The 17,879-nt window shown below is 33.9% G+C and overlaps 1 protein-coding gene across 2 annotated transcripts; it reads right to left on the reverse strand.

Moving 5' to 3' along the window:
- Positions 1 to 639: 639 nt before the first annotated feature.
- On the reverse strand, positions 640 to 10,743 carry LOC110994566 (retinol dehydrogenase 13). 2 transcript variants are annotated; one of them, XM_022261272.2, is made up of 8 exons: positions 10,655 to 10,743; positions 5,693 to 5,770; positions 4,954 to 5,080; positions 3,979 to 4,115; positions 3,287 to 3,443; positions 2,521 to 2,689; positions 1,423 to 1,627; positions 640 to 1,132 (listed from the first exon to the last, which is right to left on the reverse strand). In XM_022261272.2, the coding sequence occupies exons 2-8, from the start codon at positions 5,764 to 5,766 to the stop codon at positions 1,000 to 1,002; spliced, it is 1,002 nt and encodes a 333-aa protein (XP_022116964.1). In that variant the 5' UTR covers positions 5,767 to 5,770; positions 10,655 to 10,743; the 3' UTR covers positions 640 to 999. The 2 variants fall into 2 exon arrangements, with proteins under 2 accessions (XP_022116964.1, XP_045486002.1); XM_045630046.1 differs by lacking the exon at positions 10,655 to 10,743 and adding an exon at positions 10,405 to 10,637 and having other exon boundaries at positions 5,693 to 5,766.
- Between the last annotated feature and the right edge of the window lie 7,136 nt (positions 10,744 to 17,879).

Here is a 17,879-nt window from a genome sequence, read left to right on the forward strand (position 1 = left end):
TGCGTTTGGATGGCGCCCTGGATGGTTTAGGTTTACAAATCAGATGTTACCGGCAGATGGCGCTGCAGACGGTATCTAGGTTATCTATACAGAAAGTAAACAGCTGGTATATATATATATAGCTGTTTTACACATGTTCCATGTGTTCGTATTTAAACTCTTCAAGGAAATTGTATTCGTTTGTACAACAAACTCCCAAGCGAAATTGGAGAACTGTCACTAAATAAATTCAAAGCCCTTGTTAAAAGTAAATTAATTAATAAAGCCTTTTAGATGTGACGAATACTTAAATGATCCTAATCCTTGGGATTTACTTGCTCCAGTTCAAACAATTTGTATTAAAAACTTGGCGATTGAAAAGAGTGGCGGAAAGTTTCGCATTAATAGTGGTATCCGATCAGGAGCTAAAGAATCAAATTGCTCTTGGCAGCTCTAGAATTGTTGAGAGGTAGAGAATGAAATAACTTCATAGTACAAGGTAAATCTGTGTCACGCAAATGACCTTCGATCCGGCCAGTAATTGGACTTTCATACACCATTTAGGAAGCCCAAATCCTATGGAGGAAGGATGATCATGATGTTTTCTTGTACTACCACAGGTCAATCTTACGAAGTTTTAAGTAGAATAAAACAAGTATATAGTCTTATCATTTTATTTCACTAAAAACTACCCTAAGATATCTTAAAAACCATACAAATGCAGGGTTAACTGAACATTTTAAAACAATCTTGTCTCTGGTTTTGGATCGAAATTATGAACGATTAGTACTTCAAAGGCTTCTGAAGAATTAGTTAACTCTACAATTAAACCTATGAACTGGGTTCGGTTTTGAAATAGTTTCCTGATAATATGTACTACTTCTGAAGAGAACCATTATGGACCTGCCGAATTTTTCACTAAAAACCAAAATTTCCAAATATTGTCAGCGCCATATTTTTTTGACACTAAATGTATTCCATAAATGCTCAGTTGTATTTAATACTAACGTTTAAAGCTCTTTAAGCGGCAAAAGCTTTTTGTAACACAGCCTTGTGGTGGTAAGCTTTTGTCCATTTCTCGCTAACTTTCCACAACCAAATTGCTGTCTCGTAATCTTCGGCTTTTTCTGTTAACTTTCCAGGCTTCATGTCACTGCAAAAAAAATATTTTAGGGTATAATAATAGCAAAGGGATAACAACACTTATTATATAGCCGTTACTAATAATTCATTCATAATTGTATATAAATAGGGCAGTTTTTTAATAATTTACTTTAAATAAAGTCCTAAAATACAAAAGCTAAAAACTTATCTTTTTTTAAACTCAAATACCCCAACTATGAAACCAAAATTTCTCTTCAAATCAAAGACAATTGCATGCACTTCCAAATACTGCCACTAGATGGTGCTGAACTAAAATACTGAGACATCAATAATACTTACACAAAATAATCGCCCTTGCAGTTTTGCAACTTTGGCTCCAGTGCAGCATGAAGAATGGTTTGTGCACCAACTCGAGGTTTCTTCATGATGGGCCAAAATAGAGGATAAATGATAAAGCGGGTCAAACTCTTACTCATGGGGAGGTTTCGGGTCAAGTCTGTATCGGTTAGGCCTGGGTCAACCGCTAACACGGCGATATCCGACTCTGAAATAAATTTCTCTCGAAAATAAATTTAGTTAACCTGCTAACATAAGCTACAATATAGAAACGAGAATTATTTTGACATACGGGATTCATTGTCACGTTTCTGAATTATTAACGTATTTGTCAAGAAAAGTTCGCCGTGTATATAAAACGAAATTAACAACAATTTAAACAATTAACATTTTTAAAGATTTGTAATTCAATCAGTCCAAATCTTCTAGCCAATTGAAAAAAAATTTTTGAAGTGAAACTTCTTTAGAATCGTTGTGATTTCAAACCGGATGCAACGAAAAAGCGACAGTAAAAAGAGACAGAAACATTAATTCATATGATTTAACGTGGGAGAAAATGAGATAGATAAACTTTCGAATCGTCGTGATTTCAAAACGGATGCAGCGGTAAAGAGAGACAGAAACATCAATTCATCATATGATTTAACGTGGGAGAAAATGAGATAGGAGGCATTATACAGCCTCTATTTACTGCCGCTTTTTTTTTGATCGAATTTCAAACTTTCGTTGTTTTAGTTTTTGTCAAATTAAAGATTTATATTAAACTTATAAATTAAAATGTATAATTAAAATATACTGTTTTTAAAGAACACACACATTTAGATAGTGGAAAATGATTAATTTATATTTGTTTTTGAAGGTTTCTACCATGTGTGAATTGCACAAATGTTTTTTTTTGTCTACAACTACTGAAATACGTTAGTATTTCGTAGACAATTAAAAATACATAAAGACATTTCATGTGCTTTGCGGCATCCTAATTTAATTAAATGATTTAAACAAGAAGCTAATAAAGTCAATATTTTTAACGATTAGAATTTATACTCTTCGCTCTGTAAAGAGATTTATTTAAATAAGAAAGAGCTAAGAAAGTATAACAACCTAGCATCCGTCTTCCAAGCTCCCTAGAGAACAGTACATTAGCTAATTTGCTCTGATTGTAGGCTGCGCGGGCGTCGTAGTTCTTGCTAAAATTCAAGTCTTCTTTATTGATATCTCCGCGGCTGTATGCGCTACACGTCACTGTAATTACTCTGCTGGGTGTTGATTCCTGTAAATAAATCAATTTCAGTACATGAGCTAGTAATTTATAAATATAAATATCACAGCTAGGGTCAAAATGAGTATGACCAGAGGTTTAGCTAGCGTCTTACAAATACAATACGTTTTCCTTGGGAGTAACTGGCATCGTTCTCCAATAATTATTTTCGTAATTGCGTCATACAAATAGTAATAGAACCTTAGAGGTTGAGAATCACACGCCACTACCAAGTTAATACTGCTGAAGTAGTCTCTGGCGGAATAACCAGCGCTATGGAACATGTCTGCTCCACACAAGAATGCTGAGTCAGGCCCAGTTACAATCACAACACACACATTACATACATAATTTTTTTTGTTTTATTATTAGTATGATTATTTTGTGTGTTATGGCTGAGTCTTAAGTACTAGATTTTTTTTATATAGAATAGAGGGCAAACGGGCAGGAGGCTCACCTGATGATAAGCGATACCGCCGCCCATGGACACTCAATGCCAGAGCGCTCGCGAGTGCGTTGTCGGCCTTTTAAGAATGGGTACGATCTTTTTTTGAAGGAGCCTAAGTCAAATTGGTTCGGAAATACTTAAAATATTTATAAAAAAATTACCTTAAGTGTGTCAATAAGTAAATGTGTGAGAAGAAAGTGTCCCAAATGATTAACACCTAATTGCGTCTCGAAGCCATCTTTGGTGATACCCTGCGGTGGCTCCATCACCGCTGCGTTATTTATCAATACGTGAACATGGGGTTCTTCTGATTTAAACCTAAAAATGTTTCACTTATGTGATTGTGGTAATACACATGAATAAAATATGAAGATTATATTCAAGATAAAAATGCTTGGATACATGCTGATCCTGCTCCATGGGACGATCATAGAGCCTTGATAAAATCAAATTGGTTCCTGATCTAATTTTCACAATACATACTAACAATATAATAATTGACCTGTATAGTAGTTTTATTCTGGGAGTACATTGTCTTCACATATAATTATTTAACTAAAAAATATTGAAAATCCTATTTTAAAAGAAGTAAGTGTGCTTTCCCTTTCTTCTCCACATGAAAGTACCATTTGGACAACAAGAGTCATCTTTATATTTTATTTAACATTTAAAAATGACACCTTTGGGTGGTCTAATTGGAGTAAATGTTTTGGTTGATCGATTGATTGATTTGTATGCGGTTTGATACGCTTTTCCCTTGAAGAAGCAACGCTCAGTTGTGGAATTACGGAGGTCGAGGTGACACGGGTGGTATTCTGCATCCACGTCCGATGATGAAAAAAAATATACCAACCGTTCAACGAAGTTCCTGATGGAATTGTTATCAGCGAGATCACAGGGTCGGCAGTAAACGTATTTGTTGCCAGTCTCTAGTACAATTTCTTTGCGCACTGCTTCACAACGAGACATGTCGCGACAAGCCATGAACACCTGAAAGCATAAAGAGAAAAGAATTGCAGACATTTTTTATATCTCTTTCTACGAGTTTTAAAATGTCATTTTTATTGCAATTAAATATAAAATGGTTGTATTGGGATTTCTGTCACCTTTTTATAAAGATACAGAGTTATTGCTGATTCATCTCGTCCATCTCTTAATTGTCAAATGTATTTTTTTTAATTCCTTTCCTATTCCACTCATGATTTGAACTAGTGAATTAGTGTTAGTGCACAGTGAGTGAAAAAATAGATAACAACAGCGTGTAACTAGTGTATTGGACAATTTCTTATGTTAAATATAGTTTTAAGTGGTTTTAAATTACTTATTAATCTTAAGTTCAGGCAGATCGTAATGTCCCTTGATGTCTTAGTAATGACATGACGTATTAAAAAAATTAACGCTTACAATGCAATAATAACACAATGTGCATTTCACTGTGATATATCTAATATATACAATTCTCGTGTCGCGGTGTTTATAGTTAAACTCCTCCGAAACGGGTTGACCGATTCTTATGAAATTTTGTGTGCATATTGGTTATGTCTGAGATTGGACAACATCTATTTTTTTTATTTTTAGATTATTATTTTTTATGATTAACAGCATTAAAAAATATAAACAACCCCTATTTTTGTTATATATCAGCAATACGGCGTAATAACGTTTGCCAGGTCAGCTAGTATTTCATATAAAAAATATTTTGCTTTATTAAATTAATTTTCTTAATTAATTATTATATATATTCAATTCATGCATCATATCAGATTATACTAACTACGTATACTTCTTCTACCACCTTGTATTACATTCGTTTAATTAAAGTGCGAACCTTAGCGCCTCTCTTAGCAAATTCCCAAGTAGCTTCTCTTCCTATCCCATCATTGGCGCCAGTTATTATAATCGTCTTCCCTTCCGCGGATGCTTGTTTTTCGTACGCAGGTCCACTGTACATGTCTCTGAAATTAATAAAATTTTTAACAAATAAAATAATAGAATCAGTAGCGCTAAAATCTTTTTAGGTCTGGACCTCAGATTGTATCTGTTTCATGATCATTTGTCAATCTATTAGAGGGTAGGTGATCACATGCTGTGCCTGACAAACGCCATCGACTTTTTAGGTCTAAGCCAACGTGCTCCGACCGCCCTACGTCCTCACGACGACTCTTTTCCTTCACCGTTCGAGCGATTTTTAAGTGCGCGCATTATAGAAAGAATGTCCATTGGTATACAGCCGGGAATCGAACTCCTGAACTGAGGGATGAGAGTCGCTGTAGCTGCCACTAGGCCAACTGCTCTAACTCTAAAACTTTTTTTATCCTTTATATTTTTCTAGTAGGAAGAAAAGTACCAACAGTTATTTAATATACAATACAGTTTCAATAAAGATTTATTAACGGATTTAAGCCCAAATTTAGTTTCATTTAGGATTGGTTTCCATAATATATTTCCTTATGCCATAGATATTTTCATTTGAATGGCGAATCGTCGACGTTCTGCCCTGTTCTATAAAAAATAGAGGTAATCGTGTAAACTAAAGTCGATATTAAATTCAGTTTATTAATACTTACTTAAACAAACTAACAGCGCCTGCGGTGGCTGCTACGCCCGTAATGACTGTGATCGGTAAATTGGGAACCCACATTCTCCTGAAACAATTTAATTGCTTAGAGACATATTTATATGGCGAGGGGGCCGATGGCTGGCCATGCGTCATACTCATGAACGGGTGCTACTTGTGGTGACTGGTCGTACTTGAATTCGTGTATGCGGTGATATTAGTTGTTTATACTACGTATTTGCGTGTTGTTCTCACGAGTATGTAAGTGCGTGCTCCTATTTCACCATGCCTCCTGCTGATAGAGGACAAATCTTTGTTTTTAATTTATTTTATTATTCTTTATTACTCAATATGTCATATGGAACATGGTGTAGTGGTTGCAGCTCCTTACAAACATAGTGTAAAAAAAAACTAGGCGATTAAAAAGAGTGGCGGAGAGTTTATTGCCAGTTCTTCTCTTCCGTTCTACGCCCTTGATTTAAGAACTGGCAGTAAATGTAAAATTAAATTCATTTAATATTTCTTTTTGTTGACGTTCATAAGTGTACATTGTTACCTACATGAATAAATAAATATTGAATTTTACGAATCAATCTTAATTTTAATAGGTCTTACCTTCATATGTTTCCACATACAGAAATCTAATAAATATAAGACAGTTTGTTAATCCTGCTTAAGGCAAAGTTCGTTAGTTCAAAAAACATCATTACTAAATCGATGTTAGCCTAATCACGAATATCGGCGAAACTTATTTATAGATTAGCTGACCTGAGTCGTGCGGTCGAACCCTAGTCATATATCAATATATAATGAAATGAAAATTGTTTCAATGCGTTCCGATCTGTATTTGTTAGTTGTCTAACCAACTAAAAACTAACTTAACATATTTTTATTTATAAGTAAAAAAATTTATGAAAACTCTTCACGAAATTAATGAATGTTTTGCCAGTTCAAATGATAATGGGTACTAAAAGGAAATAATACACCAAAAATCTTTTACATTTTATATTCAGATTTACGTTAACAATTGTTAGTTAGTTAGTTGTGACATGTACATTCATTTATGCGTATTCGTTCACCCTTTTACCGTTTAACGAAAAATAGTTAAAATTTTTATAGATATATAGATATTATAGATATATTAAAAAACTTATTAATACAAATGTTTTCATTTTATTAATATGTATAAATTATATATTTTTTAAATTGTAACACTATTGATAACATAGATACCTAATACTGAAGTGACATTATATATCTTAAATAAATGCACAAGGTTCGTCTTACACCCTACTTTTTATATAAATATTTTACATGCATAATATAGATATCACATGTGCCTCGCCATATATATGTGCACCAATATTTAAAATAATACTTTACGAAGTTAATTTCGATACTGTATATATGTAATAGAAAAAGTGTTCCATGTATAAATGAAATTCAATGTGTTAAAAGTACAAAACTTATATAAAAAAATCAAATAATTTTTACTGAATTAATGAGATTCTTAAATCTTATTGCAAAAACTATCGAAAAAACTTACATTTTCATAATAAACAATAATTGTGTGAAAACTAACAATAAATTATATAAGATCTAATTAAAGCTGTTTATTAAAAGGATTTAATAAAAGATTTTAAATTAATATTAACAGTAGGTAATATTGTCGTTTTATGCGAAACATGTCTATAAGAAAATGAGTATTAAATACAAAGGAAATTATGAGTTAACTCTATTTACATAAGGGTCCATCTTCTATATTCTATTTAGTCTATAATCATATGCTATGGCAAGAATTCAGTTTAACATGGAAGATTTCTTTTAACAAGATTTATGTTTCATTAAGCAGTATTATCTGTAAAACTTTTATAAATTCATGATGCCCGATCATTGTTCACATTACTTTTATCGGACTGAGAATTTCAAAATGTAGGCCTAATCATTAAATACCTATGATAATTTTGATTTCTTCATTTAAATTTAAAAAACAAGTTATTTCATAATTGCTCCCTTAGGTTAATTAATGCCTACAAAATTGGTACTAGTGATAAATCTACGGTACAAGAGGTATATTGAACCTAATTAACTAAAATACATGCAAAAATAATAGATATGAAATAAAAAATGTATTACTAAACATTTGTAAGAGAAAAGTCCCTGTTTATTTTAATTGGGATAAATATACCTCTCTTAAGTACCAAAGAGGTCTATAAGATGCTAAGTTCTATAACTAATCTTAAATAAACTTGGTGTTTTAATAATAGTACAGACACAGTTCCACACATCTAATCGCTAATGTCATGTCAAAACATATTTAGGAAATTAACAAGGCATGTGAAACTAAATTTGTTTAAGTGTAGAAAACCATGTTTGTACATTTGTTACTTTACTTCGGTATCTATTGTATAATTTATTTTACAAACAAACATTTTTATAACTAAATTAAAACTTTAGTTTCACAAAGATAACATTATTAGTAAATTAATCTGTTTTGTACATAAAACTTACCTACAAGTGAAAATAAGTATAAGCATTAAAATTGTGCATTACAAAAGGATGTGATCTAAATATTTTATTACCTAATAAAGCGTAGGTTATTATTGTATTACAAGTGTAAGGCTCGAATTGATATATCAATTTTGAGCATTCCTAATTCCCTAGGTAGTAGAAAATAATTTAAATGGGCCCTAGTGAGACCAACGTAACTGCCCCCTAATCACGTTCTAAACGCTTGATAAAAAACTAGCTAAGCGTAAAATAGATATTTTTTTGACTAGTTCTAACACAGTAGAATTTATGAGATTAACTGGAATTTTCAGTTAGGTTTGTGGTGCTCTTTGACTTTGAAGTTTCGTGTGAGGGCAGAGGTCTAGCTATTCCAACACGTACTACACCTCTCGGTGCGCCTTTTAAAGCTTGTACAGCTTGGTCTAGAGTAGCATTTTTAATTGTACCACCATTCACAGAAATTACTCTATCACCAGGTGAAATTTGACCATTTTTCTCAGCAACCCCTCCAGGAACCAAGCTTCTAACAACAATAACAGTTCCGTTAGGGTCAATAGGGTCTTGGTAATCAAGAATTGAGAAACCTAGGCCTTGATCCCCTTTCACCAATTCTACTATATCTTCTTTACTTTGCCACATTGCTAGGCCAGACACACACTCAAGAGATTTGGACTTTTTTGATTCTGTTGGATTTGTCAATGTAGCAGTACTAGAAGTATGTATTGATGAGTCGGATTGAGCTTTTACAAGAGTTGTTAAGTTATTTAAGCTTCCAGATATAATTTTCCTAGCCTCAAAACCTTCTCTGTCTTGCGACAAGTTTACTACTGGCCTAGGACCACTGTCTATGCTGCTTCGTGCACAAACTAAGCGCACACGGCTTGGAAGTTGTTTTAGTATATTGACAACTTCCGTGTGTGTTAGACCATGCAACCTATATTGATTAGCTTCAAGTAATTCGTCTCCAGCTATAAATGTTCCTTGTTGTCCAACGGGACCTTCGGGTAGAACAGATCGAATGTAATGGTGTGGGCGGACTTCTAAACCTCCTTCAACATCAACTGTGCCTTCAAGACTTATTCCTAGTCCAGAAAGTTTATTAACTTCAGCAATGAATATCTCTTTATCTGGGCCTATTTCAGACTCCCATCTCTGTTTAATTTCTTCAGTATCAACACTAAGTATTTCATCTAGTCTTTTATCAAGTTCTTCTTGTGTGGGCTCCTTAATATCATCTGCAACCTCTAAAACACTAGAATCAATTGTTGTATTAGATTCAGGTTCAGGCTCTATTTCAGTAACACTATTATCAACTTGGGAAGGCACTGGAAACCAAGTTAGGGTTGCGGCTGATGGGGACGGGGAAGCTGGCCGTTCTTCATTAAAAATTGCAAGTTGTAGGTGTTCAAATTTAGGGCCTCGTAGATACCTCTCTAAAACAAGATGTACAGATATCCCTGTATTCCTCAATATATCAACAGCCTGAGGGTTACTCTTATCAGTCAAAGTGACACCATCCACTTCAATAATTCTATCATTGATTTTAATCTTACCACTCTGCTCAGCACTACTACCTTCAATTATGCTTTTAACAAATATTCCAGATAGTTCTTCTTTTTCACAAACATACCCTGCAACAGTTATTCCCAATCCATAGACATTTTTATTAAGATCCACGTGAATTGTTTCAACTTCTGGTAAAACTGGTAGTTCTACTGGGACTGTAATAGTAATTGTAGGAGATACAGAGTCAGCTATGATAGGATGAACAGGTATTTGTTGTGGATTATCACCAATAACGCTAACGGCAGCTACTACACTTTCAATATCGCCATTTTGTCCATTAATGTATTCTCCATAACACTGTGAAAGATCGTATACAGCACTATATCCAGTTTCAATAAGATGGCGGTCTAAGAGCTCCGGGTCAGCAAGCAATTTTGTAGGAACAAGTGCGGTGCCAAATGGAGCAGCTTGTAAGGCTGCAGCTGGGTCCGCAGGTCTTGCAACTAGCAAGCGGACAGTAGGTCCAGCCTGACGTAATACAGCAGCCACCTGTTCTGATGTAAAACCTCGCAAGTTTACAGATCCCACTTGCAGTACATGATCACCGCTCTGAAGACGTCCATCCTTGTCCGCGATACCACCCGGCAACACATACTTTATAACAACACCAGTGCTTCTTCCACCAACTAAATTGAAGCCCAGTCCGTTTCCATCGTTCGTGAGCTCAACCACTTCAACTTGCGCCCACTCCGTGCTCAGAACCATCGTCTTCTTGACCATCGGGAACCATCCAATGTTACGTTACGCAAACGATTAGGTTATAACCGAACCTTTGCAACATCGCGTAAATGAGATCTAAGCCTCTGATTAATATACAAATTGCTTATAAGTCGTTATCACAGTACCGATTTAATTAAATGTATTAAAATTAAATAAAAAAATGACATTTACATACTTGCTGAATCGAAGACAGCGAGAATGTTGCTAGTTGACAGCTCCTTTTTCCCTATGACAGATGTTGACACGAGTGTTGCAACATGCAAGCACCATTGCATAATGCTACCAAAAAAATCTCCCATTATTTTGTTAAATAAGCTATTCAGCCGTGTTTGTCAAATGCAGTTTTAATAAATCCATTTGAGTCAATAAATACGAAAAAGAATACATTATTGGAAAAACCAAGCTGAATTAGTAGAATAAAATTAATCAATACATATACATATTTATATTAGTCATCATGACATCTACTGGATAGTTATCACATTGCTATAAATACCGCTGGACGCTAGTCTTGTTTCCATTTCATATTAGTTTCAAATACAGAAAAACCAAAGGGTAGATGACGTTATTGACCAATGAAAAAAATGAAAATGACTTCATATATTTATTTATTTATTTATTAACACTTCGTTGCATTACATAAAAGGAAAATATTAAACATAATTTAATGACAAGCAACTGGCGGCCTTATCGCTTTAGAGCGATTTCTTCCAGACAACCACTGTGAGTAAAGGAAAAAACCACTATGAGTATATTAGATAAGGTAGGCAAGAAGTGCAAAAATAGAAAAGGGAAAACAAAAAAAAACATACTTAACAGAAACAAAAAGAAATAAAAATAAACTAAACTGATACAAGTTACTATAACAAAACAAAGAGTAAACAGTGCACATGAATCATGACAATCTAATTCAAGATCGGTCTCACGTCAGTTAGTAGTTAGTGATATGACGTGGACAGGTAATGTTAATACAGCAGAAATTTAAAGGAAGATAGAGAAGGAGCTAAGCGAATAGTGACGGGAGGTGAATTCCATAGCCGAACTGCTGAAACCTTAAAGGAATCGCCAAGAAAAGAGAAGTTATGAGATGGGATTTCAAGGATATAGTTTTCGAAAGAGCGTAAACTATAGTTACGTGAACCCAAAAATTTGAAATCATTTTTGAGATAAGAAGGAGTTTTAGGATTGAACAGGATGGAATATAGGAGATGGAGAACATGAGCATCACGTCGCTGTCGAATGGGTAACCAACCTAGCCGCTTACGGAACGCAGAGATATGATCATACTTTCTTAGACCGAAAATAAATCGGATACAGAAGTTTTGGAGACGATCCAGTTTGTTTAGCAATTCCTCGCTCATATCGGAGGAGCAAGAATCGGCGTAGTCCAGTAAAGGCAGGAGGAGAGATTGTGCCAGTGAGGTTTTAGTACTAAAGGGAAGGAAATTACTGAGAGGTCGGAGGATACTAGAGGCACCCTACAATTTGCGGCTAACTTCTTTGACATGCTGCTCCCAGGATAAGTTTTGATCAAATAAGACAATTTTACAAATTTATATTAAACAATTCACAAAGTAAAAATAAAAAATGTATTTTTATCTTATCTTTCTGATTAAATTGTTGTATTATAATTTTTGGTAACCCAAAATTCTTGAACGGAAATACCTGAACGCAAATTATATCAACTCGTGCTCAAAATCAAACAAATTTTATGTTTTACACTAATTGTAAATCGTGATTTAGATTATTGGTTATATTTAGGTAGATCTCTATAGAATTATTACTGATACTAAGAATCCTTTGGACAAACTAGACTCCACCAAGCATTAAGACAAGATGTCAATATGAAATTAAAATTTCGTCTCTTGGAAATTCAAAGGTTGACAAAGCTTTACTTGAGAAAATGTTCTTAAATGTTACGTTTGCATTGTCTTTATGGACAATTTCTCTTTCAGATTTTAAAATGATTCTCTTTCGAATGATGCCATAATAACTTCCCCGTCTGAAGAATATTTAGTATCATCTCTGAATACATTTAGTCATTTCGAATCAGGGACAGCAGCTTTAAAACAACTTAAACCACAATAACAAATCTTTGTGATGAAGGTGGTCAAAAAACTTATTTATTTATTTATTTATCACTACATTTTTCTATCTTAACAGTAATTACTAATACGATAGAATTCCAAAATCCCACACCAACTATTCTAGATAAAAACATTAAAAAATTAAACTTGTATTCCTAAATCTATCTATCCATAACTAACAATATAGCTAGCAACTTTTGTGAACTCAGCCAGTGTACAAACAAATAGGTCCACCTCAATAGCAACTCTGTTCACTATCCGTATTGCCCGCGTGAGTGGCGCTTTGCTAATCAAGTTGGAATGTGCGCGCGGTACATCCAAAAGTTTAGACGTAAGTCTCATGTTTCTATTTGATACCCGTAGACCCAGCCTCTCCATTATACCCGGATTATGCACCCTACCCGTAAGAATCTTAAATAAATAAACTGACACAGCTAGCTCTCTTCTGAGGCCTAGCTGGTCGTATCCCACCATACCTAGAACAAACAGGGTCGGGTACATAAGCGGATACAAGGGATACACTCCATACAGTCTCTTGTAGAGGTAGCGAGTGAATTTATTTTGTACTCGCTCTAACATGAGACTGTATTTAGCCTCGTATGGGGCCCACACCATTGCGTTGCACTCCAAGTGACTTCTCACTAGCGCGTTGTATAAGATTTTGATCGCACCGATGTTCTCAAAGCCACAAGCTGTTCTTAATACGAACCCCAGATTTCTGTAGGCCTTTTTGCATACCATCTCTACATGTCGCGCGAAACCAAGATTCGTATCAAAATAAACTCCCAAATCCTTGACCTCTGAGACTTGAGCCAACGTTAGCCCACTAATGGTATAATTGTACCGAGTGATTAACCGTGCCCTTGAAAAAGATATCACTTTGCATTTTGCCAAATTAAACTCCAATCTATTTCTCATGCTCCAATTAACCACTCGGTCAATGTCTTCCTGCAGCCGAATGCAGTCATCTGAAATAATCAAAACTGATGTTATTTATATGATTTCAGCAAGACGATCAACAAAGTTGACCATTAACTTGTTACAAGATATAGATAACAAGATTTTAAAAGGTATCGTAAAATGTAAAGGCGGTTTTTGAATAATCTTTTGCTTTCTTTGGTGTACCTCAGGGCTTGTATGTGGGGCCTATTATTTATTTAATTCGTTAATGCTGATCAATTCAAAATGTATGAAACAATTATAGGTACTAGGTTAAAAAAATATAGTGGTCATATTTAACAGCATAGTATGTAATAATTTTAAAAGTCTTTTGATACGTGGAGTTCAAGTGCACAGGTGCAAGTAAAGACGTAGTTGGGGCCTGTTTGACAAGAGGTACTTCCCGGTGACTCCACTGCTCCTTAGTTATGTGAAATGTGCGTAGCTCGGCGACGGCCCTCTGACAAAACCTAATAGTACGCGTTGTTTTAAATTTGTAATTTTCAAAAGAAGACATATTTTTTGGAGTATTTATTAAAGCGTCACATAGTCAGCAATCGCTATCCTCGTCTGACAAATGATGTTACGCGTTAACTCTCTTTCACTTTACCTTAAATATTTATCATCTTTACCAGCCAGAAACCCTTTATTTACGGCCAGATTTAATTAGGCACCCATATATGTTAATTAATAGAAAAATATACCTTCATTTTGATATGTAATTGATAATTGTACTTTATAAACTTATAAATGTATGAAAATTATATCTGTTTAAACCTGGCTACGAAGTTGTGCGGCCACATACGCAGCGGCAAAAGTGATTTATTAAAAGCTTTATGTAATTTGTCGTGATGTAAACGAGATTTTATTCAATAAACAAGTGAACGAAATCTTTTCCCAATGATCAATTAGAAATAATTTAAATAAAAATTACAAAATAACAGATGACCGCAATAATCCTGCAGTCGGATTTTAAACCATAAAGGATAGGTGATAAATACATGGTTGACATATGTATTTGTAAATATTTTTTAACGCTTTGTAGGCACAAAGTGCACCGCCAGCTACAAGTCTTCACCCGTAGTTTGATGAAGTACTGGCAAAGCGAAGATTTATTTAAAAAGTATTGCTTTAAGATATGTAATTAATCGGCGGGTTGATAAGTTTTTAGGCTGATACATAGATGGCGCTACTCGTATTAAGTAAATATGATTATTAGTTAGCCCCAGCTTTAAAAGACAATTGTGTAGGATAGAATATTTGACAATTGTCGTAATTAGTTTGTGAGAATTTATAAAATGTTAGCCTAAAAATGTGTCAGCCCACGTTTAACAGATTTAAAAGCTTTAAAATTGGCTAAGCTGTAATGTTTTTATAGTTGGAGTTATCACGATGGGTTGATAAATAAAACACATATACTTTCTTCCTGTTTATTAATAGTTGTTACAAAACATTATCTATATTTGTACACAAATGTTTAAGGAATCATATTAACAATCTTGGTTTTCAACTTTTCAGAACAATACTGTGACTTTACAATGTGAATACATGGTTTGTTAATTGGTTGAAGAAAATTCCAGAACAGCCTAGTGGATTTCAGGGCTGGATTTGACGGCGACCGGGGCCTTTGGGGCCTCCACAAAAAAGGGGCCCCACAAGAGAAATGTTTTAAATTATAACTAGTAAATAACTTTTCTTAGCGATTTATTTATAAATTTGTAAATACTTAACGAATCTACTTGGTTGTACAATATATTTGATTGATTGAACATTATTTGGAAAATAATTTGGGGCCTGGCGGGCCTCCACTCCTTTCTTGCCCCGAATTCAAATTCAAATTCAAAATTTATTTATTCATGTAGGTAACAATGTACACTTATGAACGTCAAAAAAAAATTAAATGAATTTAATTTTACATTTACTGCCAGTTCTCAAATCAAGGGCGTAGAACGGAAGAGAAGAACTGGCAATAAACTCTCCGCCACTCTTTTTAATCGCCAAGTTTTTTTTACACAATGCTTGTAAGGAGCTGCAACCACTACACCATGTTCCATATGACATATTGAGTAATAAAGAATAAAAAAATAAAAAAAGATTAAAAACAAAGATTTGTCCTCTATCAGCAGGAGGCATGGTGAAATAGGAGCACGCACTTACGTACTCGTGAGAACTACACGCAAAGACGTAGTATAAACAACTAATATCACCGAGGCCTCCAGACCTCTAAATCCAGCCTTGATGGAGTATCTAATTAATGTTAATTAGGCAAAAAATCATTATGGTTTTACAAATTTTATTTAACGCGTCTTAATCTGCTTAAAATTAGATTTACTTATTCATAAAAGCTTGTTAACGCTCGGCACACTATGTACATTGATACAAGAAAAATAAAATACAATGTTTAATGTGACTACTTACAGGCAAACAAACACGAGTTAAAAAAATAAGCGAAAACATTTAATTATTCAAACTAAAGGAGAAACGAATTTCAAAGTGTCTGTCTCGTCTAAATAGAAAAAAATAACTTAGGTATAATTATGATTCGAAAGAGTTTACAATTCGCTGATAAAACGTAAATCAACAATAATTAAAAACATTTTATATAAATCAAATCATTTATTTCAATTAGACCACCATACTTTTGAACGTTAAATAAAATATAAAGATGATTCTAGTTACCCCTTCCAAAAGGTAGTTTCGTTTAAAATAGAAATTACAATATTTGTATACATTAGTTAAGTAATTATATGTGAATAAAATTAACAACAGGTCTTTTATTGTATTGTTAGTATGTACATGTTACTCACATATTTACAATTCACAAATATGGAAACCGTAGAATATTAAACATTAAGGAGTCATTAAAAAAAAACAATAAAACAGTGTGTGATATAAAATTAAATTCTGAGCAGTGTTTAATTATATATAATTGAAGCCCTGGAGTCATGTATTCAATAAGCTGTGCACCAATGGACTTTCTAGGTGCGCATTTAACATTCGTATAGGTACACGGTGATACCAACCTTACACCCAAAACAGTCGACGGTGTGTGTCAGGCACAGAAGGCTGATTAAACCTTTTTGTCTGTTAAAAAATACGGAGCTCAGGTACATAAATCTGAGGCCCACACCTAAATAATTGTGCGTATTAATATCAAAATGTAAATTTAGAATGTTCTATAAAAAAATTAACTTAGATTTACTACTTACTTACTATTTAACTATTGTGAGCCTAGGTATTAGTATCAGTCTAACTACTCTTTATTCCCAAACTAATATAATTTCTCCAAATCCTGACGATTGACAATTGTGTGCCTATCTCCTTGGTAAGGATACATCTTAACGAGGTATCTACACAGGACTTATTATTTTAGTATAAGATTGTGTAGCGAAGGCAACCGAACCGTTCTTTGAACATTGGTTATATATAATTCTTATTTGATACGCCTCTCTTCATTGTATAAAATAACATCTTCATTTATATAAATTACGTGTCATGTTGTTTGTCCGCTATGGACTCCTAAACTACCGAACCGATATCAATCAAATTTGCACACCGTGTGCAGTTTGATCTAACTTAAAAGATGGATAACTAACATCTCAATTTATACCCGCAATATTCTTTTATTGCAAATATTTGTTTATTATTTATATATACAATTCTAGCAGATGGCGCTGTGTTAAAAGTTAACGTTTCACATAATCTATCTAACTGTCACAAAAGTTCTCCTACCGTTTCCCTTGAAAAGTTTACTAATATATAATATACCTAACAAAAACCTTAGCCACAGCAACGCTTGGCCGAGTCTGCTAGTATATTTATATAAATTAAGCCTCAATGAGATATCTGTTGATAATATATAATGACATAAAAGTGTCGTTGACATAACAAAAAAGGTACAGGAACAGAAGTAGTAATGTAATTGCGATTAGCACACATTAATTAGTCTGTGAATAATTATTCAAAATAATATATACATAGGTATACTGACAATTTCAGCAGGATTTTCCTAGTCACTTCAGCGTGCGACTCTCACGTCGCCTCCCCTGAGGTCGTAGGTTCGATCCCCGGCTGTGCACTAATGGACTAAGGCTAATCTACTTGCCTATTAGAACGATCTTAAAACAGATACTGAAATGTGAGGCTCAGATCTTAAAAGGTTGTAACGCCACTGATTATAACGCTACTATTTAGATACCGAAAATACTACAAAGTAACAGAAGAGGCATCCAGTAATGTAGCCAGTCTGGGACGAAGGACTTTGATGGAATATTTGAGCTTAGTTCTTAGCAATTATGACTGGTTTGTTGAAAGCACTACTTACTTAATTTCTTCTCTTATTCCCTTACTCTGAGTTTCATAATATTTAGGTAA

The sequence above is a fragment of the Pieris rapae genome, chromosome 11 (assembly GCF_905147795.1).
Source record: "Pieris rapae chromosome 11, ilPieRapa1.1, whole genome shotgun sequence".
NCBI classification, from domain to species: domain Eukaryota; kingdom Metazoa; phylum Arthropoda; class Insecta; order Lepidoptera; family Pieridae; genus Pieris; species Pieris rapae.

Bases quoted from the DNA above. Each gene is read 5' to 3' on its own strand.
- LOC110994566 (XM_045630046.1), bottom strand. From the start codon at position 10,479: ATGGTCAAGAAGACGATGGTTCTGAGCACGGAGTGGGCGCAAGTTGAA. The intron at 4,116-4,953 runs GTTCGCACTTTA...TTATGCTTTCAG, and splicing joins TTGCTAAGAGAGGCGCTAAG to GTGTTCATGGCTTGTCGCGA. The intron at 1,133-1,422 runs GTAAGTATTATT...TTTTTTTTGCAG, and splicing joins TGCAAGGGCGATTATTTTGT to TGACATGAAGCCTGGAAAGT.